The sequence below is a fragment of the Pipistrellus hanaki genome (assembly GCF_964339955.1).
Source record: "Pipistrellus hanaki genome assembly, chromosome: 17".
Lineage (NCBI taxonomy): Eukaryota > Metazoa > Chordata > Mammalia > Chiroptera > Vespertilionidae > Pipistrellus > Pipistrellus hanaki.
The window spans coordinates 46,537,223-46,563,827 of record NC_140519.1 but is presented as its reverse complement, the minus strand read 5'-3'; the positions used below and the strand labels follow the sequence as shown (position 1 = coordinate 46,563,827).

At 45.6% G+C, this 26,605-nt stretch overlaps 1 protein-coding gene across 3 annotated transcripts in view; it reads left to right on the top strand.

Annotated features, from left to right (window-relative positions):
• ADCY8 (adenylate cyclase 8) overlaps positions 1 to 26,605 on the top strand; it is a 131,641-nt gene that overhangs the window by 12,156 nt on the left and 92,880 nt on the right. For all 3 annotated transcript variants that reach the window (XM_084864641.1, XM_084864640.1, XM_084864639.1), the window contains exon 2: positions 16,701 to 16,850. In XM_084864641.1, coding sequence (XP_084720767.1) covers positions 16,701 to 16,850 — 150 coding nt within the window. The remainder of the gene's footprint in view (positions 1 to 16,700; positions 16,851 to 26,605) is intronic.

Genomic DNA, 26,605 nt, shown 5'->3' with positions numbered 1-26,605 from the left:
CCATGAAGTATCTTGGGCTGAAAGCCACAAGCTGAGATTTTGCTGCACGGGTTAAAGAAGTTATAGCAGATAACATGAAGACAGACTCAAATGATTATCCAAATTATTTAAGTAAAAAAAAAAAAAGTAGGAGAAGAAAAAAAGAAAGGAAAAAAACGTGGACCTATGTTATTCATAGATGTTTGTCCATTGCTGAAATTCTTAAATAGACTCAGCCCATCCATCCAAAATACAGTCCAACTGCTAACACAGGTCTTACCCTCTCATTGGCTTCTTCTGTGGCTCTTTAGCTCTCTGGCTCTGAATCCCAACACCAACACCTCACTCAGGCCTTTGCTTTGTGTGATACCAAAACATGCTTCTTTGACCTGACCTCACAGTGGTGCCCCCTTCTGGTCGCCAGTGGATGTTCACCCTCTGACTTCACACAGGTCCAGCTGTGGGCCAAGGATGCCCCCACCTTACAACCTGACACTACACACCAGCATGGCTGGCCTGCCTCACTTCTGAGAGGAAGACATTGAATGAAACCCATTGACTTTGCTGGGCATAGTAACTGGATGATAAATTAGTCCACTGTTTCCCACAGCTTAAAACATATCCCAAAGACCAGGTCGTGCCCTACCAACCAGTTTGTCTGAAGACTACCATAAGCAGAATGAAGTCTCATTTTGGATATGGGAACCCAATGCAACACAGACTTCGTGAAGTCCAAAACAAGGTTATGGTGTAAGTCTTCCATTTTCAGTTTTATGAATCATTATTCTACTTAGTTCATTTTTCTATAGTCAGTTCAAGAAACAGAAACAAATTCTTTTTCTTTTAAATTCAAAGTCAAACTTCTCCCCAAACTTGGGTGAATCTCCCTAGCCTACTGGTGGTGGGCAGTTCATTTCAGAACAGGTCCTGGCCAGATAGTCAATGTCAAATGAATAGAGTCCTCCCTTCTTTACTCAGGAGAAAGATACAAATGGAATTAAGTGCTTTTAAGCCAATTGACATGGAACCCTGACCTGCTACAACCTTGAGACAAAGTGCTTCCCGAAACTGTGCCCTAGGCACCGGCTGGCCTCACCCTGGTCCGGGCCCTGGTTTGTGTTTAAGAGGAAGGACCTGGCTGGGACTGAGAGGAGGGGATGTTTCTTGGTTAAGACCTGAAAGAGGAAGAGGGGCCGCGGTAAGAATGGAATTGTGGGTTCCTCCTTTGTTTCTATCCCTAACCCACGAGCTCTCTGAGGACAGGCACTGTCCTTTTGTGTATTCCTGGAATACACACAGGCACATCACAAGGGACGCTCATAGGAGAGGCTGTTGAGTACATGCCTGAACAGCCATCCCGGCATCAATATTGCTGCTTCCCCTTTTACAGCGAGGACACTGACCTCCGCGTAGTTACATCACTTCCCCCAGCCGTGCAGCTAATAAAGGATTCCAAACCACGTCTGTCTCATTTCAAAGCCGCCCCTCGATCTGATGGTCTTTTAAGGCCACTTTATCTCAATTAACTCCGCTAGTTTCAGAGGCAATGAGTTAGAAGTCATGAAGGACGAGGAAAGTGAAATTAATATTCCCAATCGTAGCAAGGCCTACAATAATGCTATTGCACCATAGAAACAGGGTAGTACCCTGTACTGGAAAAGCACCCCGTCATCACCGGAGGACTGACCTTGGACTTGACATCCAATACAATGCAACTCTGCACAGACCCATCCACCTAATGTGGCCACGCACTGAATCCCCCACAGCTCTGCACTGCTGTCCCTGGGAAACCACTTCTGAGGCTCCTCAAGCTGTCAGCTTTTTATTCCCATGAGTTATAATGAATGTGAACACGGGGATTTGTGGACTTGGCTGCTTTATTTGTCTCCGAACATCAGCTAATGACAAATCTCACGGCAAACATAGCCTGCTGAGGTCTGTGACCTCTAAAAAAAGATGGGGAATGGGAGTAATGATGTAGCAAATGCTGGGAGAATGACTTATTAGATGGCACTTAATATTTAATTTTTCCTAGTGGTTTAATTGCATTGGACACCACGAGTTGTAAAACTCTGTGCCGTTTTTAGTCCGTTGATTTGTTTGGGAGGGAAGGATGACTGAGAGATTTAATTGACAGACAACTGTTTCTTTTGAATATTTAATTACGACTTCGTGGTGCTCGTCAGAATTGCCTGTCTGGCTTTTTCCTAAAGTGCCTGTCAGCTGCGATCAACAAGCCATTTGCTATCAGCGTCACCCAGAGTGATGGAGCTGGGCACTCACACGGCCTGACACCCCCACCCAGAAGGCTGGCTTTGAGGTTTCCTCCTGGTTGTCTGAGACCCCAGGAAACAGACCCAGTGGCCTCGCTGCACTTCATGACGAGATGTTGTCAGAACTTCACCATTTATTTTTTAAATATGTTTTTGATGTTTTAGAGAGAGAGAAAGGAGAGAAGGATAGAGAGATAGGAACATCGATGAGAGAGAAACATCAGCATCATGGCCTGGCTGCCTCCTGCACTCCCCTCAACAGGAGATGGAGCCTGCAACCCGGGCAGGTCCCCTGACTGGGAATCGAACCAGCAGACTCTTGATCCTTAGGTTGATGCTCAACCGCTGAACCACCCCAGCTAGGCAGGACTTCTCCATTTATAAACATGAGAGGAGTTGAGGAAGATGAAAGAGTTGTGAACAGATAGCAGGAACCAAGCCCTGGGCAGGAGCAGGCATAGGTATTTCTGGAACACGGAGGGGTCTGATGTGGCCACGCGGGAGCAGGCCGCCTCGCCCTGCCTGGGATGGAAGTCTGCCAAGCACAGGCCAGCGGTCCACAGGCTGACTGCCGAATGGCAGGTACAGTAGGAGGGCCCCACCAGTTCCAGAAATAACAGTCACTGCACACGCTAGGTGCCCAAATGGCTCCTCGGGACGAGAGGATGCCCACCCCCTTTCAAGCCACACATTCCTCTAATGCCCGTGCACTAAAGCATCAGTCCTCAGCAAGCACACCTTCCACCATGGATCTAGTTTAGAACATTCCTCCAAGGAAGAGGAACCATTCTGCACTTACTGCTGAGGCGACACCCTACCAACGGCCACAGTGGAGTCTTTCTTTATGCAAAATCTTTCCTAACCTGTGGATGGTGGAAACAGGTTTTCATTGGACATCATGCAAAAAAAAAAAAAAAAAGATTTCGGTTAAGGTAATTGGGATTGGATTTTTTAAAAAAGGTTGAAAATATCATTTTAAACTCCAGTTAATAAACTTTGTAGGGGTTTTACAGGCTAATTCATGTGGGAGGGCTGCTCTTTTTCACCCTTCCCTTTGGCTGTCTTTCTGCCTGGTGAGCAGGTGTAACGGCATCCCGCCAGCCATCCAAGGCCATGAGCAGACCTTGGGGTGGAAGCCACACAGTAGAAGGGTGGGCGCCAAGGAATAAGAACCCCAGGACACTGATAACACTGTGAAGTCACCACACTGGCCCTAGACTGCCCATCCCTAGATAATTTCTATGTGACATTACAAAATAGACTCCAAGTTCCTTCAGTCCACTGTTATTTTAGTTTTCCATTACCGACATCCAAATGTAATTTCTGATCAATACCGGCTGCGAAATGTACTCCTGGTGTATCGCCCAATAAATTAACATCGGCTGCTCCTTCAGACACCACTGCAGCTCTTATACTTAATGATCTAATCAGCGAAGACAGGCAGGGCCATTTTCATTTTGTGGTTTTGTGTGTTTGTGTGTGTGTGGTGGTGGTGGTGGGGGGGGGTTGCTCCATACTTGGTATTTAGGGGCCAGAAAGACCCGGATCATAATTTACAGCACTGGAATAAATGCCAGGCAATCGCTATGGCTGGAGAAGATCCGGGGAACTATGTCCCAAAGGAAGTAACAGATACCTTCCTATTTATAACCCTTTGGACTTGCACCAGGCCTTGTGGGATTAAGAAGCCATTCCTGGAGGTGCTCAGTGGAGCCAGATGCCATCACCAGGGATGGGGGAAGAAGGGAAGGGGTTGAACTTATTATGTTTAAAATCCCTTCTAAAAACAAATAAAATCCCTCCTAGTTTGAAGCTTATGATTCTGTGACTCTTGACATTATAAGTAATTGGTTAGATGTAGAATAACTGAACTCTAAAAAGGAGAGAAGTTCAGTCAGTCTCCTCAATCTCAGGAAGGCATGCTGGACAGTGACATCAAGCAGTCCCCCCTAACCTTGGCCTCATCCTGGATCTTGATCTCAAAGAATCCAGAGATCTCTATTCCATCCTACGCTTCCCAAGCCAGAAAGCCCACATGCATCCCTGTCACTTCTTCCTCTCTCAGTCCCCATGGCCCAGCGATTGCGAGTTCCTGACAGATTTTTCCATACATACCCTCACGTCTCTCCCCCTGCGTCTCTGCGCCTTCCACTTTGGTGCAGGGGACACCGTTCCTCATCTGAGTCACAGTGGTCTCCCTGCATCCACGTGCAACTTTTTCCAGTCTCCTTCCTGTCCCCTGGGTCTCCAGGGTGGTGACTTTCTTCCACTGTGGGCTTACAACCCACCAGTGAACGTCCTTAGCTAACTCTGCTCTTGAGAAAAAGGTGCAACTTCCTCCCGGACCCGCCTTTTAGAGCTCCTCTCTGTCTCCCTCCAATGGTGCAATTCTTTAGGTCTCTCTCCCTCTCCCTCTCCCTCTCCCTCTCCCTCTTTTTCCCCTTCTCTCTCTCCCTCTCTCTCATAAAGCCACAGTGACCTTCATTCAGTTCCTTGGAGTTCATGCCTTTTCCTGCCTCTGAGCTGTCTGATTTTCTCTTCCTTCTTTGCCTGAGATGCTCTTCCCTCATTCTTACCTCAAGGGAACTTTCTTGGGAAGGTTTCCTTTGCCTCTCTTAGGTATCACATTTTAAAATTTTCCCTACTTTTCTAAGAAAACATATACCATCGTGTGTGTGTGTGTGTGTGTGTGTGTGTGTGAGAGAGAGAGAGAGAGAGAGAGAGAGAGAGAGAGAGAGAAGAGAGAGAGAGAGAGAGAGAGAGAGAGAGAGAGAGTTCATTTCCTACCTGACAATAAATGCTTTGAATATAGGGAATTGGTCTGATTTGCTTGCTCACTAGGAAATTCTCAGCAGCCCATGTTCAACAAATACTTATTTATGATGAAGAGAGGGAATGAAAGCAGGAGGGGACATAAGGGAGAGGGATAAGCAGAGTGAGGGAATTACCCAGGGCTGGTATTCAGAGCCAGATGGTGGTTCTGGCTTCCTTGAATGATGAATGACAATATCATTTTAATGTCCAAGAAGGTAAGGTAGACTTGGGTTGGATCAGGGTTTGGATTGCTGCTTCTCCCAGTTTTCTGGCCTATTTCTCTCTGGCTCAGATCCTGGGTGAGGCTAAAAATTGCAGCACCAACAGCTGAACAGGAATCGTACCAAGAGAAGATAACTTAATGGATCTGCCAATTTGTAACTCCAGTGATCCCACATAGAATCTTCATGCCAATGCGAGGCTTCCTTTTATTCTAGTAAAAACACTCATGGCTTCCATGGTCTTTAAATAGATGGTGTCATTAAAAGAGGCAAATACCAATTTTATTAAATATAGTTACACTTATTGCTTATCAATAATAAAAGCGTGATATGCTAATTAGACTGGACACCCTTCCCGAAGACCTTCGAACGAAGCCAGGGTTACAAGGGAAGCCCAGGTCCTGGGTGCCAGAGGGAAGCCAGTGTTGGCAGTCGGAGGAAAGAGGGCTTACTCTTGCATGAATTTCATGCATTGGACTTCTAGTTTCTTATGAGGAATATGGATAAGGCTGAGTTATCAAATGAACATAAGGCTCTATTGATCTCTTAGAGTAAGTTGACACAAATATTGAATTGGATAGATAGATGATAGATTAGTAGGTAGAAAATAGAAGATAAATAGAATATAAATAGAAAGAAGATTTGTAATAGGTAGTTAGATAATAGGTAGGTAGGTAGATAGATAGATTGACAGACAGACATATATATACTAGTAGTGAGTAGGATTTTTGAGTACTGTCATTCCTTTGTGCTTAATTTTGGCAATGGTCTGGGAGGAGTAATGAACTACATAAGAAAGAAGGATACAAATAAAAATATAAGATTAATCTATATATTTTCTATCATTTTTTATCCTAATTTTGTTTAAATACCCCAATGGTGTGGCACTCACTCCATTCCAAATAGCTCTTTGTCGTTGATGTGACAACTCTGCTTGCAGGAAATGTTTGTTTGGGGCATGATAGAGGCAGCTGTCGGGGAGGTATGCCAAGGACACCCAGGTCATCATTTCCAGTGATAGCACCATTACCATCACTTTCATCCCCATCATCCCCTTTTTCCTCTCTTTCATCTTCCCCTCAAGACTTCCTGGTGTTTCTGTATCTCTGTGAGCTGGAAGGAAGATGTTGTTAGGTCTGACTAGAGACACTGAGGAGGTGGAAGTGAACTGGGAATCCAAGGGCGTGATTGTAAGGTTGACCTCCACTGCTAGGCGTTGAGATGCCCCATGATGCCCTTCACTGTATCTTAACCTTCAGGAATGTCCACTCATCCATTTCCTCTCTAACAGAAGAAGGTACTTCGGTAAAATGAGTGCGAACAGGTGCTCTGGAGCCAGAGGGCTTGGGTTTAGACCCTGAGGCCACCACTCATTAGCTTATGACCTGAGCCTCAGTTCCATCATCTATAAAATTGTGAGGGTGGTGTGAACATGGACAGAGATGATTCAGGAGAAGTCACGGAACAGTGCCGAGCTAATAAGTGTTACGTTATCATGCAGCTTGTAGTGGAAACTGTGAAGGTGGAGACCTCTGTTCTCTCATTTCCTGCCAGATCTCCAGCCTGAGAAGGTGCCTGGCGCATCAGTGCTGCTCTCTAAGTGATTAGTGAATGAAAGCGCAGAGCCCCTGGGGAGAGAATGGCCAGAATGAAAAGGTAGGCAGTAGGCTCCAGCCAATACAGTAGCACAGTCTGATGAATGGAAGTGACTGCCTTTGATATTTAAACTGTTATTTCCAAATCGTTTGAAAGAATATGTTTACTACAAACATCATTTCTCCATGACGGTGTATTTTAACAAAAGAAAAGAACAGCTTCTTCTTTTGTTGAGTGTTCTCTTGACCTTTAAAAAATAGTTAATGGAGACAATATTGCAACCCCATTGAGTGAATATTTTGATTAAATGTTGAAAGAGAGCATGTATTTCAAAGACCACTTCTTTCTCTTGGACCAACACTTACTGCAAAGAGTCCACTCGGAGCACTCATACCAAAAGAATACTTGGCATTTATTGGTAATGCAATTGATTTTTTAGTTTCCTGGCTTTCAGTGTACACGGCGGTATAATAACTGGGTAACAGAGAGCAAATCACTAGCCCTGCTGCTTATCCGGCCAGGAAACATGGACCTCAAAGGTTTCTCACCCTCCAAACACTGGGCAGCCACAATCCTGGGCCATTCGTTCCCTAGTGGGGTTCTTCCCCTTCTTACATTGCCAACTTCTCTGTCTTCATTTCTAAAACTGATGAGCAAAGGAGATTGATGATTACCAGGCTGACTGCCAACTGGCTCCTGCACCTGCCCCTGATGGAAAGTGGGGTCAGACTCCCAGCTGGCGGTCACCAGTGAGAATAGCACCCCCTGGCGGCTGCCCCCACAGTTCTCAGGAGAGGAGGCAGCTCTTCTGGCACCCCAGCACCTGCTCCTTGGATTCCCAGCATTCCTCTTCCCAGACCGGAAAGGGCAGTATGCAAACAGTATTGTCTGTATGTAAATCCAAAAGCCAAAGCAACTGTGCACAGAGGGACCCAGGATAGGAGCAAGGAATCCCCACGTGACCACCTCTGATCCCCTAGCTCCACTTTCTAGAGTCACGGGCATTCCACTTTGAAGGGTTGCTCAAAGCCACCAAAGGCCCCTTTGAATCAAAGCAAGGGTCCTGCCTCCAGGGTCCAGGGTGAGGCAGGAGAGTGACTTGGGACTCAAGAACTTCCAGGGGAGTCACAAAACAGTCTGTGTGCCCTACCAGTTCTAGCAGATGGGCCAGTGGCTTCTGGGGGGATCACTTCTGAGCTGAAAGTCTATCAGCCAGCCAGCCCCTTCTCTGCTCCAAGCTCAACATGCCGCCCCTCTGCAGCAAGCTAGTGTCCCTCACATGGTCCACAGCCCTGCCTCTGGTCCTCCCCCCCCCGCCCCCCCTCCCCCCCCCCCCCCGTCTCCCTCTGCCCTAACTCCCATGACTCCCTGCTGCTTACTCAGCTCCAGCTCTCCCTCTCCTAGAAATCCTCTGAGCATCCCCTCCTGTCCTGACCACTAGCTCTTCCTTCCACCTGGAATATCCTTCGCCCAGAGGTCCACATGATCCACTCCTCCTCCAAGTGTTGGCTGGAAAGCCAGCTTCTCAGAGAGCGCATTACCTTGAAATCCTAATTTAAATCTGTAACCTCCCTCCCACGTGGCATCACTGCCTGCCCCACATTCCTCTGCCCTTTACATTGCACTGTTTTTTTTAAAAAAAAAAAAAAATCACTTTCACCTCCTACCAATCCAGATAATGTGCATAGCCATACTGCCGGCAAGGCAGGAGCACAGATAGGAAATTGAAAATTGTGTCCATTTTTCATAACTGTATCCCCGGAGTGGTGGACAGTGCCTGGCGCGGCGTGGGCACTCGGGAAATATTTGTTGGATGATGAATGAAGGAACCCGGTTCCATCAGCAACTTGGTCGTGAATGTTTGTTGTTTTTCTGAAACAAACACAGGCTTCTTATCTAGGCGTTGGGATTAAACACAGAGGCTTCGGAGGAGAGGCAGGCTTGGATCTGTATTTCAGGCCCAGCCCCCACGACCTGGCCATGTGCGTAGACAAGTTTCTCACCTCCTAAGCCTCGTGTTTCTCATCTGAGAAGTGGGTGTCACTGCCCCCATAGTGAACTGTTATTATATGAAATACGGTATTTTTATAAAGCACCTGGGAGGAAATTAATTAACTGTTATTTTTCTAATGGTAACTGCTGGATAAAGCTAGCTGTGTGTTATGAATTGTTTAAAGACAAAAAGCCAAAGTTATAGAGAGGATAATAGGCATATCTGAAGTGAGTTTCGAAAGTCCCTGTGATGTTGATTAGCTCATATCTTATCCATTGTCCATTCATTTTTTTACCTTTTCCTTCATCAGGGCAATTGCTGGGCATGTTTGTTGATAATGGGATGTATACTTTCTGTTATTTCTTTGGATACCTGCTGCATGGTTTGCTCATCTTTTTTTGGGTTTCTGCCCAATACAACCTTATTAGAGATACCTTCCCTGATCCATATGAAGGAAGAAAAGTTCCTGACTTCTCCCATTCGTTTCTTCTCTAATCAGTTTTATTTTTCTCCATGACGCTTTTCACCCATGCACAGGAAATGCTACAATTTTTTACCTTTTTGCTTATCTGTGTCCCCATAGGGCCGTGGTTGGCAAACTGCGGCTCGTGAGCCACATGCAGCTCTTTGGACCCTTGAGTGTGGCTCTTCCACAAGATACCACGCGTGGGCGAGTCTATTTTGAAGAAGTGGTGTTAGAAGAAGTTTAAGTTTTAAAAATGTGGCTCTCAAAAGAAATTTTAATCATTGTACTGTTGATATTTGGCTCTGTTGACTAATGAGTTTGCCGACCACTGCCCTAGAGTGATGGAGTATATTTGGTCCACTGACATGTCCCCAGAGATTACAGCTGGGCACTTACTGACTTGAAGTGACTGGTCTTGATTAAGCAATTGCCCAGGAATAGAGTTTGAAGACTTACACAAATGGCCTGTGCCTCGCCCAGTAGACTGTGCCATGGGTAGGACGCCCATACATCCAGGACACTCCAGATGTATGCCTTTCTCCTTTCATTCTCACAAATGCCCCAGTTTTTTAAAATAAGGGCATTGCCATAATAGCTATAGAGTCCAAAAGAATTAAGTATGATACATAACCCTCACTAAAGGATGGAACATATAGTCTAGATGAGAGGGAGAATAAATAACTATTGATAGTCACAGCTCACATGTAGTGAATGCTCACCATATGCCAAGGTTCCATATGATTACCTCTCTCAGGCACAACAATCTAGGAAGCACACAATGGTTACCCCCATTTAACACAGGAGGAGTGTGAGGCTTAGAGAGGTTAAGTAGCCTTAACAACTAGTTAAAGGCAGAGCTTTTCAGTTCTAAAAATTATTTTAACCCTAACCATCTTTAACCCTAACCATCTTCCTGAGAATAACAGTCCCTTAAGCATGCTGTGGAAGAAAGTTCATTGAGATGAGTTGGGGAGAAGATCCTGGAAGCAGAACTTAGCACTGCTGGGTTAGAGTATCGGACACCATGGAGGGGTTTTCCGTGTGACCATCTTTTACCCCACGGCCATCCTGAAGGCTAACTGTCCACTTTTAAAAGTTGGTGAAATAGAATTCAAATCTAGAATAAGCATATTTGAGAGGGATAAAAACAGGATGGTATTAGGCATGAGTCACCATAGGCTGGAGACCTTCTCTGTTCCTGGCTTCCGATATATTCTTACTACCGAATGTGGCACCACGTGTGTGTAACTCAGTGTTGTAGACCAAAACACACTGCACTCACTCATGATCACCATCAACTTAGACTTTGGAAGAAAACCTTATTGCGTTTAAACATTAAATGAATACACCTGGGAAAGCAAGGGTAGACGAAACCCTGGTTAACAGATGAGCTTATGTTTATTCCCTACTACAGATGTTGACCAAGGTTTGTCTGTAGGTAGCATGTCCTTTTAAACCACCCTGTTCTCTGTCCTCATCACAGAAAGGGTTGCTGGGAGACAACTTTGTCTCCCAACCCTGAAAACAGTACAGCTGAGAAACTTTATAAAGTTATTCCATGTAAAGCCACCTTCTGTCTGAATTGGGCTACTCAATTTGGACCTAAGTGACTCTTTCCTGCCCTCCGCCCCCGTAACAATATATATATATATAAAGTAAAACAGAAGATAACATGGGCTTCCTTGGAAGAGTTAGGATTAAGAGACGTCAGTGACTTGGGGAAATGCTTCAATTTTTGGTGCCTATTGGACTCAGTCAACCCCGAACAGATGCATTTGAAGAGAAAACAAGCTCTTGAGAAGATGCTATTTTCAGCTCAGTAACTAATGATGAATCCAAATGTTTCTTCAAACCCGATGACCCAATAAAAATTGCCATAGTAACTATGGGACACCTCCTTCACGCTCACACCACAAACTTCCTTAGGAACTGCTGCCACCACCTCCGTGACACCACCATCTGCTGGGTAGCGAGGAGGAGGAGATGGTGGGGAAGCTGGCGAGGACAAGGTGATTCTGATTTGTGCGAATCCCTGGGAGAACGGAGTCTCCAGGCAGAGATAGAGGGTAGAAATCATTCTCTGTGGTTTTCACCATGATGAAGAAGTGGTTCAAGCCAAGAGCACCAAGGTGAAACAAGATTAGAGCTTAGACAACGGGCCCTCTCCTGTGGCACATACTGTAGAGTCACCATCCTTGGAAGAATTGTTTCCTGCCTCTTTTCTTGGCTAACTCCCCGTGTTCTTTAGGTTTCATTTAAGTATTTCAGCCTCAGAGAGATTTTTCTTGAACCACTTGATCTACATTAAGGTCTCCACTGGATGCCCCATAGGAAGAAGAACTTAGATGTCCTATTTGCCACTGGAATCTAAATCAGTGCCTATGTCCTATTTGGGGCTCAGTAAATATTTACAAAATGAAAGAAGAAAGGAGGAAATTAACTACGAGACAGTCACCATTATCATCCATCTAAGGGACTGGATGGTACAAATTAATTAAATCCATTAATTAAGTTGGTCATTCAATAAATTTATTCATTCCACAAATACTGGAGTCTGGCTGCATTAATAAGGGTAGTGAATGCTTTCTGGTTGTTACAGGTTCGATCCTCTGAGGAACAGGCTCTGAGAGGGAGGTGGCTGTGTAGGAGGCTTAGTAGGGGATGCTGCTGGGATCAGCACCCACGGACAGAAAAAAAGAAGTGGAAATAGAAAAAAGGACATGTTGAGCCATGATGCAATTCAACAGTCCCATGGGGAGTTCTGCATCTGGGAAGAACCTTATGAGATATCTGAGTTGGAGTTACAAGCATTTATATAGTATGTCCATGTCCATAATGACCTTCCATGGCCTTGGGTGAGAAGGCTCTCATCAGCCGAGAGCTGAGGGCTGTCCGCCAACAGCAATCCTAGGAGAATGTTCTCTGTACTTCTTTCCTAAAGGCAGATGCAGTGGCTCAGCTCAGGATCCACCACAGTCCACCCCTTGTGCCACTAGGGTCTACCTCGCACAGGTTCTTCTATGTTCCCCCAGGGCCTCTCTTCCTTGGGGACACCTGTGAGGGATAAATTAAGTTCCCCCTGCTGCAGCTGGTCCTGGGTCCCCAAGTGCTATACACTCTCCTCCTCCTCTTTCTCCCAGATTTCCCTCTCCCTCAGCCAGCCCCTCTGAGGACTTGGTGGTTCACCTGATGGCATGGTCCACAGTCTAACCTGTCAGGGGTCTCAGCCTCTGTAACCATGCCTTCTCAGGCCAGGGTATAACCCTACCTGGATGGGAACTCTTGTCTACTGCTCCCTGGGCATGAGGAGCCCAACATGCCAGATTTTGTAGTTAACGGGACTCCTGCTGGGTCACCCGGCGGAAGCACTCAGCCTGTGGGAGCTGGGACTCTAAAGCTCCACGGCCCAGAGCTCAGGCCCCAGTGGCTCATCAGGAGTAGCCAGTCCCGCCTCCTTGTCTCCCAGACTCCTGCACTCCACCGACCAGGGATGCGGGACTCGATGGAGGCCTTTGGTTTAAAGTGGGCACTGAATTCTAGAGGGGGCACCCCATTCTTGGAGAGCATTGCCTGCAGGACAGCACCAGGGTGCTCCCTCATTCTGGGAGTGAGTTCTGTGATGCGACTGTTGGACCCTGCAGTCTCAAGCTCGTTCCCACAGCCCCACTACCACAAAGGATGCCCCTGGGGTTGACACAACCCAGCTGGAGGTGCCTCCAGTATTGTCCCTAAGCCACACCCTCCTGTACACATCTTTCCCCAAAAGCAGGACCAAACTACCCTAGGTCCCATGTTTAGATTTTTCAAGTGAAGCCTAGAAGAAGCAGCACTGGAAGGCAGCTGGCCCAGGTCCCCAGCTCATCCCTGCCCTCCCAGCCAGGCACGAGGATGCAGTGAAGGTGGCAGTCTCATCAGTGACCTGGCTAGGAGGGCTCCTCCCACAGGGCAGCAATTCCCCGGAGCCTCAGAGGCCCCAGCAGACCCTTGGCCTCCTCCTGGCCACATCCATAACGCACTTAACTCGCAGTGCCTGACAGGCCCGAGATAAAGAGGGAGGAGAATTGAATCAGTGTCCACTTTGGTCCTCAAAACATATCTGATTTGCCTGCCTGTGGATACAGATGACTTCATTTCCTATGCAGTGTTGCAAAAAGCCTTCTCAGAAAGATACCCTCCTCCTCCTCCTCCCCACCTCATCTTCTTCCTCCCCCTCATCTACTCCTCCTTCTCCTCCCCATGTTCCTCCTCCCCTCATCTTTCTTCTTCTCCAAATCTTCCTCCTCCAAATCTTCCTCCTCCTCCACATTTCCCTTCTCCTCCACCTCCTCCTTCTCTTCCCCTTCCTCTGCCTCCTTCTCTCTCTCTTTCATTTCCTCTTCCCCACCCCAACTTGTCATGAACTAAAATGCATATTAACTAAATGTAAGTGTGAGAACACTCTTCTTGATTTTCCTGGCACCGTCCACATTTAAAAATTTGCCTGTGTCCCAGGCAAACCAGGGCAGTGGGCCGCCCTCATACCACATACTAGCTTGGCGGCCTTCGTAATTATTTAATCTCCGGGAGGCTCACTTTTCTGTTCTGTGAAATGGAGCTAACAAGACCCAACACAGTCGTTACTGGATCATGCAGAGGCCCAAACGCAGGTCTGGTAGGCAGTTGGGTGTGTAAACGGAAGGTGCTACGTCCCGCAAGGAAGATGGCAGAGTCTAAGCAGTAGTTGCCTCAGGCGGCAAAGCATTCTTGGAAGGACTCTGGCAACTGTTTATCTCTCCGGAGGCAGCGGAATGAAAATAAATGTTTACTCTCTGAGGCTGCTTTGCATCAACATAGTTTATCTTTATCGTTTGTGCTACCACCTGTTATAGTTCTCATGTTTTTAAAAAATTAGCTTCGTCATTTTCTTCTTGCCTATTTTTAAAGGGTTTTGATCGCGCTTTTTTCTCACCTCCAATCCTTCCTATTTTTAGCCTTTAACGTTTGTGCTTCCTCCTTAATGTCAGAGATTTTTTGGTCCATGTTTAAAAAAACCTTTTAACCCTGTTCTCCTGTTCGTTTAATTCTAGTTTTCAAAATGCTCTCTTCTTGTTACCTTCTGAAAGGCCTGCCTTTTCCTCTCATTGTTTTGTCATTTCTCAGGATACCAGTGATTGCACTCGGGTTTTGATGGAGGTTTTCCATCATTTACTTTTTCTTGTCAGGGGATGCCAGCTGAGCTCAACCTGCCCTCATCCTTCTTTACCTTTTTCTTAGGTTTTCACTTACGTGCCCTATCTTTATTGCTCTGCTATTTGGTAAACTTCCTTGCGTGCTATTTCTAATTCCCTTTTCTAATTCGGCGTGGACTATTTATAAAGGGCAGGCAGGAAGCGTGGCCACGGGGCCGACAGCTGTGGGGAGAGCCCACGCCCTAGCAGGGACGCTGGTGGTACACTCTATTCCTCCATCTGGCTTGCCGACTCCTACGGACCCTCCCACCACTCTCATCCCATTCTTCACTGGGTCCTTAAAGAGCCAGCTTCACCTGGGCCTTACCTCTGCCTCCTGCCACATCACAACAGGTCTCCTTAAGCTTAAGCCTCACCATGTCGTTTACCTGCTCAGGTGCATAATGAGTGATGCTTTCATCGATTATCCAACAACATCTTGGGAAAATAGTTCGGGTTTGAGGGCCAGAAAAATGAACTGGGCCAAATCCACATGGTAAGTAAATGGCATGAATGGGATCCCAGATCTTTAATCACTGGGTTAGACCCCACCCATGCACAAATTCATGCACCAGGCCTGAATACACACACACACACACACACACACACACACACACACACACACAGTGAGTGGCCAGATTATTATGCATTCAGAGATCATAATAATCTGGCCACTCAGTGTAGGTATACATACATGTATATTACTTCTATAAGGCAAAGGTTGATTCCCATTGTTCAGATGAGAAAGTTGAGGCTCAAGAAGGCATTAAGTGACTTGCCTAAGGTCAGAGGCCTAATAAATGGTGGAGCTGAGGGATGCAAACGCCAGTCTCTGGTTACAGAAGCTCCAGGTGGGTGCAAAGGCCTTTGGTGGGTGGCTGACCCATTCACTTTGCCAGGACCCCACAGTACTTGAGCACCCCTCGGGGTTGCAGAGAGGATCATAATCTCCCTATATTTCCCCGCATCCTCCAATGCCTAGGCTCCCCTCCTCTGCAGCCCCTCCCCCTGTCCAGTGTGCAGACATGAACGCTAATGTGTGAAACCAATGAGGAGACACCTAAGTCCAAAAGCAGAGAGGCCTAAACACGGGCACATTTCTCCGGCTGTGAGAATGACTTGTGAAAACACGCCAAGACTGCAAGCTTTGGGGTAAGACTCCAGCCGGGAGTTTGGTGCCTGGAAGTTGGGTGACGGCACTGGAGAGAAAAAGCAGGAGACCCTGTGATATCTTTTCTTGAGTTAGGACCTCAGGACTTGGATACTACCCAAGAGGGCCCAAGGTCAAAGCACAACATTGCTATTCAACTAATACTCTCCCTGTGTCTTCCTAGTCTCTTCCCCTTCTTCTCGCCCGATTCCCAGCCCCTTAAAAGGCCAAAACCTTCAGCACCTGGAGGGGAGAGGGGAGCGTGAGTGTGAAAGAGGAAGGAGCCCCTTGTCTTGCTTCATGCCTCCCATCCAGGTTCAGCTCTAAACTTGGGGATGGAGAAGCTCTAAGTTTAAGGTGACCAGACGTCCCGCTTTGGGCGGGACAGTCCTGATTTTTAAGTATTTGTCCTGCATCCCGCGGTGTTTTAAAAAAGTCCAAAAGATTTAAAAGATCCTTTCCGAAAATTGGGACTTTTTAAAAATGCTGCGGGAGGCGGGACAGATTGTTAAAAATCAGGACTGTCCCGCCAAAAGCAGGATGTCTAGTCACCTTATCTAAGTTAGATGGAATGGCCACAGAGGGGATGACATCTGCCTCAAGACCGGAGTGAAGAACTTGGCTCTGCTCACCCGCTACTAAGCTTTTGGCTTATTTCCTTAAGGTCTGCCGTGGGCCGAAACCGGTTTGGCTCAGTCATCGGTCTGCGGACTGAAAGGTCCCAGGTTCGATTCCTGTCAAGAGCATGTACCTTGGTTGCGGGCACATCCCCAGTAGGGGGTGTGCAAGAGTCAGCTGGTCGATGTTTCTCTCTCATCGATGTTTCTAGCTCTCTATCTTTCTCCCTTCCTCTCTGTAAAAAAAACAATGAAATATATTTAAAAAAAAAAAAAAAAAAAAAAGAGATCTGCCGTGGGCATGTTTATTGGTTTTTTCTCTTTGCCTCTACACAGCTCTCCCTCCAGCCGCCTGACCGGGCTCTGTGTGCGCTTCTGTTGCAGGTGGTGGCCCAGGTGGTGCTGTTCATGTGCATGAACACGGCGGGCATCTTCATCAGCTACCTGTCAGACCGCGCCCAGCGCCAGGCCTTCCTGGAGACCCGGAGGTGTGTGGAGGCCAGGCTGCGCCTGGAGACGGAAAACCAGAGACAGGTACCGATGGGGAAGGCTGCACGTCCTGTTGAGCTTAATTTCTGCCCTGAAATATCTGGACTTACTAGGGTCCCCTCCAAGTCTGTGTCCCGGGGTTACCAGGTCTAAAGTAGCTATGGAAGATCCTCCACACTCACATAATTGCTCCCTCAAGAAATAAAATGATTCTAGTCTCAACATGATCTCCCGATGCTTTTGACCGACATCTGTGCTTCAAGGCTATGGTGCCTAAAGACCATTAAAATTCTCAACTCTAACCCTCCTGTTTTTGAAACTATAAATTGTTATTTCAGATACATTTTTTTTTTTTTGCTAGCAATTCAAATTGTAGTAAGCACACAGGAGAATCTTGTATGCGTGTGGTTCCTAATACCCATACCTCACTTTCACAAAAGATGAACGAACACAATAGAATTTATGGAACATGACAGGGCTCCCAGGATGAGGGGACACAGAGGGGACAGCAGGTCAGGTCACGGCAGGAGCCATGAGTTCAAGTTTCAAGACATTAAAATAAAGGAATTTCTTGGGCGGATGTTACAGGAATTTTAAAAGTAGCTTCAAATGATATGTTTCACCAAAATAAAATTAGCTTTCATAGACCAAAGATTTTCCCCTATCGAAATTATTCATCCATTGAAAACGGGTGCCTATTTTAGCCTCTGAGAGCAATTTTCAAGGAGGAATAACAGGGAGGTGTTGAAAACTGGTTATCGAATCAACATATTTTACATTCAACATGTTTATGGAGCCTTTAGAATTCTATGGTTAATGAATATGGTCTACAATACTAGGCTCCTTTTATTTAGACTATGGACACACCCTTGGTATTTTAAGCCTTATGCAACACAGGTATGAGAAATTATAAGGAAAGTAGCTACAAAGACACAGCATTTTTCTCATCTTCATATGATCAAATCATCAGTAAGACATGGATCTTTGAAAGGGGGAAGCCAGGTCCCTGTGGTAATGGATGAGGCAGACAGGCCGGGTGCCACCTGCCAAGACTCAGCTCTCACCGCCAAGTGTTACTGCCAGGGGCACAGAGGAAATGGCTGAATGGCCAGCTCCTCCCTGGACTTCTCAGGATTCAGAATTGGGAAATCTCTAAGTTTGTGTCTAAAACCATTATGGAACCTCATGGTGACTCACTGTAGTTGCCCCGAATGACCCTATAGAATGAGTTAGAGAAATAACTTGGAGAAAGAATGCGCCTTGAGCACCACACCTGAGGCACTCCGGGGACTCTACGTGGTGCTCCTCTGCAAAGCACAGCAGCTGCCGGGCGGACACATCACTCCTCCCATGAGTGCTCTGCCAATTCAGAGAATGCGGCCGCATTAATAATGTATCCCGCTCCTCTCCATGCTCGGTGGCAACCAGAACTGCAATTGTGGGTGAGTTGTCTGGGCAGCTCAGTCTTTTATTTAATGTTCGTGAAATATTGGAGACACTAACATGATGGCCTAGTTATACCCATAAGACTTCTTTCCCACTCTTCAAGGAGAAAAGAATCTAACACTGTTAAAAGGACTTTCCTCTGTCCTCTCTAATCTTTGTATCTCTTTAAGTTGGTGAAAGGAGGAAGAAAATAATACACAGGAACAAGGACAGGTGCCAACTAGAGTGCAGTGGCAAGCTCACTGAAGTTCATGCCACAGCTATCTTACCCCCTAGTTGGGCCACCTAAGCCACTGAACTTTGGGCCCTAGATCCCGCCCCCACAAATGGGGAGATGTCTCTCTTTCCAACATTGTGTTTGCCTCAAATGAGATAATGCGTATAAAGTAATACAGAATTATGTCAGCCTCGTTGTAAGAAAGGATGATCTGGGAAGATCCCTTGTTCTGAGGATTCAGTAAGATGTGCAGTAGGCATGGGATGGTCCTGTGTCCATAGTGATGGGAAGGTATTTCTGGGACCCTCTTCCCTCGGCGTCCGTATCTGAGATAGCGGGCTCTGCATCACTCAATGCGGACGTCACTTTCCATTGACACTCGATCTCTGCTTCAGGTTCCCATTATCCCTGAGAACCATCTCAGTGGGGATGGGCAGAGAAGTTTTTTAAAGGAGACCGCCTAGGATTTGAAATATTTGCCTAGTGACTGACCATCTCAGTGAATTTGAGCAAGATCTGAGTCTTAGTTGTTCTATCTGTAGCATGGAGATGATAATACTTCCCCCCCCCCCCCAGCCCTAAAGAGGTTCCTTGTGGTCAGAAATAGTGTGTAGGGCCCTTGCAGCTCAGTGAAGAGCGTCTAGTAGCCTGATTGTGCATAATGGTTTTTATGAGGCAGCCAACATGGCACAGTCCTGGGAGGACTCATTTGAGAACACGTGGATGGGCTGGTCTCAGCTGAAACCCCAATGGACATTTAGAGGGGGGAGGGGAATCAGGTTGGTGGTTCTCCACAGGACACAAGTGATCAGAGCTCAGCATTAGGCTCTATGACTTTTAAAGTATCATATGTCATTAACAAATTCATCTCCACTTAACTCTTATTAAAGCTAATTATAGTAACATAACTGTTAGAAATTCTATACTTTGTGAAGGAGACACTGTCCCATGGGCTTAAATGACACCAGATCCTTTTTCCTTGGAAAATGATTCCAAAAGAGACAGAATGTTATTTTTAAACACTTGTAAATGCAGAATCAAAAAGCCTTATTCCTCAGAAATGTTCACTTTTTTTGTGATTTTTTGAGCACTGGCTTTACCTCATAATAAGATACAAAGAAAATATTTAAATGACTGGATAAGTTTAACCATGAATTAATTTATGTATTGAGGATCTAGTGTGTGCTATGAGCTTTGTTGGATATTGGAAATATTGTATAATGGTCACTAGCAATTGGTTCCTGGTTTTACAGAATTTACCAGATACAGACAGAGATGGGTGACTATGCAGACACCTATGGGAATAGCGTATGGGTCAAACCCAAACTGGGAGTGGACAGAAGCCTACCCAAGAGAAATGATGCCTGAATTGATATGTGAAAAGGATTTAGCTCACTGAGAAGTGATGAAGAATTCTGCATAAAGGTCAAAAAACACACACACAAACATCCTGAGAGAAGGGAGGATGTAGTTTGTTGGGGCAATTATGAGTGCTTCCATGATAACTCACTCCTGTGATTCACTTATTCATCCATCCATCCACCCATCCACCCATCCATTATGTTGGAGTAGCCACAGAGACAAGTAAGGCTCAGGCTCTATGCTGGATTGGGACGGGAAGATGAGCAGAACTTTGCTTGGAGAGAAGGAAGAAAGAATTAGCCAAGATACTGATGTTAAGATGTTCAATGTACTGTATATACCAAAAGGGAAAAAGTCTATTACAGATCTCTATTACGGCCTGCCCCATTTGATCTCAATTTCTCCATGCCTTCTTGTTTGGGTAAATTGTGAGCCCCCTAAGAGTGACCCATAACTCATTGTTCCATATAGCCACCCAGCAGTGCCTGAAAACCAGCATGGAATATATGGTTATGAAAAGACTGAAGTTTTCAATATTCAATTGTGGTTACTAATTATTCTTCCCAAGAAAAATCACCAAGCTATAGCTAAAGGACATGAGGCCAATTAGCCATGCTGCCTCTTGTTCTGTGGGTCCCATAGCATAATGAGATGCTTGGGGTCCTGAGTGACAGGCTTCTTCCTTGGATAACCTGAGGCTGCATGTATGGTTCATAAGGTCAAGAGCAAGCAGGCGGGAGAGACCAGCAACTGTTATCACCCTTTGCTCCATGTCTCTTCTGGAGTAGGTGTTCAACAAAGCTCCTTAAAGATGGCTATTTATAAAATCTGCTTCCCCTCCCATAGTAACTGGCTGGCACAATGCCAGGCAGAGACTACAAAATGGTCTGAAAGGTTGACATTTTTAATTCAGGTGATTGGCTTCAAGAACTTGAGCACATATTGACCCTTCAGAGAGGCAAGGTCTTTGTGCTTTAAAAAAAAAAATCACCAATTATAACTAGCACAGAGTATTATATATTAAATACCTCTTGTCTGGTCTCTTGGGCCCCAGCTTCCCTTCCTCCAATGTGCTCTCCATCCGAAAGGCCAGGAAGTTCAGAAGCAGTACCTTTTAGGGGTCCAAAGCATAATCTTCAGCGTCTAGGTCTGGATTCCAATCCTACTTCCTGTGCTTCTTGACTGTGGGAATTTAGGCAAACCATTGCCTCTAGAGACCTTGCTTTTGTAGGTGTGATGTGCCCATAATGATGATTCCTTTCTCCACATGGTGAGAATGGAGGGTTAAGGATCAACAGTGCTTAGCCCAAGGCAGAAGAAGCTGTGAGGACCTGACATGAGGTCACTCCTCTCTCAGGAAAACCCTTCAGTGGCCCCATTCCCTCCAAGATAAAGTCCAAACCCCATGCATGACCCCACAGGCCCTCCAGGACCTAGTCTCTGTGTCCTCTCTCCCAGATACTTCTTCGCCGCCTTGCCTTGCATTCACCAAGTGACCACAAGCTCCTGGACTGCTGTTTCACTGCCCTGTGCTACGTGGTTCTTAGCCTGAGAAGCCACCTCCTTCCTTATGTCTCTACTCTGAAAATTCCACTCCCACATCTCTTCCTCCATGAGGCTTGCTTCTCCTCAGGTTGAATGAAATGCTTTTCTTGTGTTTCCAGAAGGCTTTAACATTAACTCTATTATAGAACCATTTAGAACCTTCACTAGTCTGTATTTCTCGTTGGCCAATCAGGACTACTTAAAGGAAGCTCCTCCTGTGTGATTTATCTGCTCCCCTGCTATATATTCAGCACAATGGCTGGAATATAAGATCTTCTGGTTGATGTTTATTAAACTGAGTTTTATTGAATTGAAATGTGGGTGCCTGGCTTCACTTCTACCTACAGGAGGGTCATGTTGAAATAATTCAGAGATGAGAAAACTCTTGTCCGGAGTGGTCCAACACTTAATTGTAAAAGTCAAGAGATTTGTGCCCACTGTGACTCCATCAGAGACTTGGTGGAGGGAGGACTCTTATCCAATGCTGAGAGACTGGGGCAGGGTGAGCACACGTCTTGCACAGACCTGCCAGGGGAATTTTCCATCTGGAAGCCACATCTTGGAACATCTCTCTTTGGGGAGTTAGATTCTAATTATTGTAGTTTTTGTAATTCCACTGCTCCTCCCAAACGATCCAAATGGCCCATATTTATTTTAAATATTTAAATGAATTAATTGTTTTCCTTTTAGCTTTGAGAATTGCCCAAACCTACTTATGGTAATCATGGCATTTTGGAGTCTCAGAAGCTCTGGGGGCACTGGAATAACGTTTCTGATGATGCCATATGTTGCAGCAGGAGGACAATTTATTATTAAATGCGGCAGATGTTTCAGCTGTGTTAAAGCAATTCTGTTTAACATCTTTGTTAGACAATATTGATGTAAGTTAGTGGTTTGGACAATATGATTGGATGGGAAAGTTGGGTTTCCTACTGTGTTCTGAATTGGTTGGTTTGATTCATATTAGTGTCCTATAATATCTAGGAAATGTTTTTTTTAAAGCTACAGGTCACTGTTGAATTCCATTCATTCATTTATTCATTTATTCATTTATTCATTTTTATTCATTTATTCAGGGAGAGTCAATTCAAGGTTGATCTGAAAGTGTCCAGGATCTTAGAAAATATGTGCGTTTTTTTGTTCCAGGTCATAATCAGAACACTTCTTGAATCTCATACCATTGATCTGCTTTTCTACATCTCTTACATTCAAGACCACCCTTGCACCATCCATCTGTCATGATCATTTTTTTCTGTTATAAATACATTTTATGTAACTATTCTCCAGTTTGTCCTGGAATTTCTGTTTCCCAACCATCTTTATCACGTATTACATTCATGCCATTGCTTATGTTTTTCCTCCCTATCTGCTATAAAGCTCCTTTCATCCCCTAAACCTTTTCCACTCTTCAAGGCTCAGCTCAAATGTCACCTCTTCTGCAAAGACCCTCTCTGTTCCCCCTGCTGTGACCTTCATGAGGGTTTCATTCGTACATTGCTTTAGGCAATTATCTTTCTGCATTCTGCTGCGCTCTTTCTTTATTTTTCCTCCTACATGATAAACTCTTTGAAGCCTGGATATGTTTCACTCATGTTCTTCACTATAGCTATGGATCCAGAAGTGGAGACACCCACGCTGGGAAGAAAAACAGAGATAATGACAATACAATGAGGGCTATAATTTCAAATATTCTTTCTGCCAAAACATATTTGTGAATGAGTAGTCTTGGGAAACACTCTCCTCTTTGGAACTGATTTCTGGGGTCCTTGTCCTCCAAAACCAGGAGTCCAATGTCTTCTTGTCAGTTAACAACTTTGTTGAACTTCCTCCACCTACCAGTCAGGCTTCACCTTTTATTATTCCTTTACACACATGACTTCAGTTTAGGTAGAATTCTGTCTAAGCAAATTTAAAAAAATAAATTTTACCCAGAGGCATAGTCTTCATCATCATATTCCTACAAGCTTCTCTATCTTTGTGCTTTATTTCTTTCATAGCTTCCTGTCATTGCTTTCCATAGTTTTGTTTAAATTTCTTTCAGGTATTTTGGGGAGCACGAGTAAAATGTGATGGAAATATTCTTCCTCTGTGTCATCCAAAAGCCACTAACCACATGTGACTATTGAGCAGCCCATGAAATGTGATTAGTGTGATTGAGGAATTGATTTTTCTTTTCAATTAATTTTAAAATAGCCATTAAATAACCATTTTTGTCTCTTGTCTCTCTCTCTCTGGGTGATTTATCATGACTCAACCTTTGCTTCTGGATTGTTCCCATGCCAGCATCTCTAACACTATGTTCTCTTCTGAGCTGTAGATGCCCATCATCATGGACAGTTTCATCCGGGTATCCCACTGGCATCACTGGTTGGCCTGGTCATGAGCCTCTCATCCCCCTAAAACCTACTTCCTTTCAATATGACACATCCTTGTACCTGATTCACCCAGTGGCACTCCGATGTGGTGCTACTTCCTGTTGATGCTGTCTCCATCATTTATGTACTAACTGTCCCTATCTTTCTTTTTCTAATACTTAATCCCACCCAGAAAATAGCTTTCTGGCTGCTGCTAACCAGTCGTTAACTAGGATAAACTGCTCTAACCACCTGAAGTCAACCCTAAAATCCTTCTTGAAAAAGAAGCTGTAGTTTGCTTTTTCCCATTTTCTTTATGAAATAGAAGACTTTTTGGACATATCGAGGCTCATGGGAATATAGGGAACATGAGCCACTGCTTTCTCTTCACCCATCTGGTCTCTCTATCTCACAGAGGGTACGATTCCTTTGTACTGTGTTCATTGCCCCTTAGCCTTCTTGTGAGGTAAGAGTGTGGAGCCTCTCCTCCAGCAGGGAGTACACTGGCCCAGTGAGCCCCACAGTGGCCTAGCTGCTCTCTCTTGCTCTCTCTGGCTGGAGACCTGTAACCAGCACAAAAAGGAGGCCTAGGAAGGCCATGTTCACTCCCTTTGCAGCCACAGTTCCCTTCACTTTGCCAGCAATGAAGTGGCTGGTCTTCATTCTTCTATGTCTCTAGTGTCTATTTCTCAATGGGTTCACTTGAGAGGTGAGGTGTGTAGCTAATTCAAATCTCAAAACCCAACGAGTATAATGCCTGTCAGGACTGTCTCTTTAGTGCCCAATGTTTACTATATAAGACCTCACCGAAATCCTACCTTCCATGATAGCTACCGGTTACAGAATACAAGTCACGACCTGGCCCCAGCCCGACCTTTCAGTCATGTCACTGGCTATCTCATCCTTGTGCTCTGACACTCCACCAGACAGCAAAGAGGCCCCCACACTTCTGTGCCTTTGATTTTTTTTTTTGCTGATTTTTCCCTGTTTGCCCTCCAGATCTAGTCTCTATTCTTCTCTGAGTTCTCTGTGCCCCAGGAGGCTAATGTCTATGGATGCATCAATAGGTTGTTACCCTCTAGTTTTTTATTGGGTTTTCCAAGGAGGCACTGAATGGAAGGGCAAAGAGGCCAGTGGATTTATCTCCCCATCTCCTGCTCCGCCAGGCTGTGCAATGCCAGTGGCCGTATGTTCAGACCAAAGGCCGTAGAATCTATGAGGCAGCTCTCACCCAGAGCTACAGGAGTGCCAGGTTCCAGAGGTGTTTGTAGATCCACTCTTCCTAGCCTTTGGGTGCTTTCCCATCCATTGTTAGGTTTCTTAACTCTTCACTAAGCTCTCTTCCAAGACCTCTTTGGAGGTACCAATTGTGTCCTGCTAGGACCCTCAATGACATGACCCTTTTGTCTTATTTGTACGAGAGGCTCTACTCCCATCTTGCATGGTATTTCTGAGGGAGTTTAGTAGACCAGAAAGACTAGGAGTCAGAAAATCTCTCTTCTGTCCTCCATCCCAAGTGTGGGCACTGAGCACCAAGTCTAAATGTGTCTAGTCTAAAATCAGATGTGCTGTGAGAATAAAATACACACCACGTTTTAAAGACTTGGGGGGAAAAGGAATGCAAAATACCTCTTTTTTACATATTGATTACATGTTGATTACACATGGAAATAGTACTAGTTGGGGTGCAGACTTAGGTGCTTGTCCCATTTCAATTGCTGGTGTGACTCTCAGCAAGTCGTTGAACCAGTCTGGACAAGAGTTTTCTCTCATCTCTCAATTAGAAATGATTATTCTTGTCCTCACCCGTGGGGGAGTTCTGAGAGACAAATACCAGAATGCCTGAACAAAGTGTTATCTCAGCTGTAACGAGCTCTACAAGTGTGAGGGCTATTTCTGCAAAAATCTCCCCAACCTGATGCTCAGCTGCCCCTCCTCCGGGAAGCCTGCTCTGCTGTTTCCAGTCGAGAGCTATTTCTCTTTCCCTGGCACTCAGGAGTTTGTGGTTAGCGCGGGGTGTTCGCACTCTGCCTGGTATTGTGGTTGGCACTGTGATTCCCTCTAATTGCTGGGAAGATTTAGAGCAGCGAGCACAGGCCCAGTGTGAATTGTCTGTGACCCTCAGTAGCAGCTGACTTCACCCGAAGGTTTGTGTTTACCCCATGTGGGTGGACAGCCAACGCCTGCTTTCCATCTGGCGCCCTGGTTCTCTGCGATTTCTCCTGCCCACTACTTGCATTTTTGGGCAGAGTGGAAGGAGTGGAAGCTCTGAAGTAGAACAAACCTGGGTTGGATCGCTACCGCGATAGGATGTGTCACTTAAAACTCTCTGAACTTTGGCTCTTTCCTCAAAATGATAACCTCCTGTCATCTCAAAGTTGCTCTGAGGAAATCAAGCAAGAAAGATGAGCATCGGGGCCCAGGTTGGGTGGCTCGGTGTGTTGGGTCATTGTCCCCTATCCCAATAAATTGTGGGTTTGATTTCTGGTCAGGGCACAGACCTAGGTTGGGGGTTCGAGCCCCATTTGGGGTGCATACAGAAGGCAACAGATTGATGTTTCTCTCTCTATCTCTCTAAAAATTAATAAAACATATCCTTGATTGAGTTGGGGATCATACTTGGTCCTTGAACTTTTGAACCCCTGAGGCTGTATCTTGAGTTTTATAGCAGAACACATTCTATTTCTAATAACTACAGGTTTTCTTCTTGCTGTTTGTGTTCTTGCTCAAATGTGGCATCCTGGGAAGTACTAATTGCACCCTGATTCAGGGAGAGGCCAGCACCCTGTGCTCATTTGCATGCAATTAACATTTCCAGGGGCAGTTTAGACAGAGGAAATCCATCACCATCACTGCCCTACCACCTTCCCTCCGGG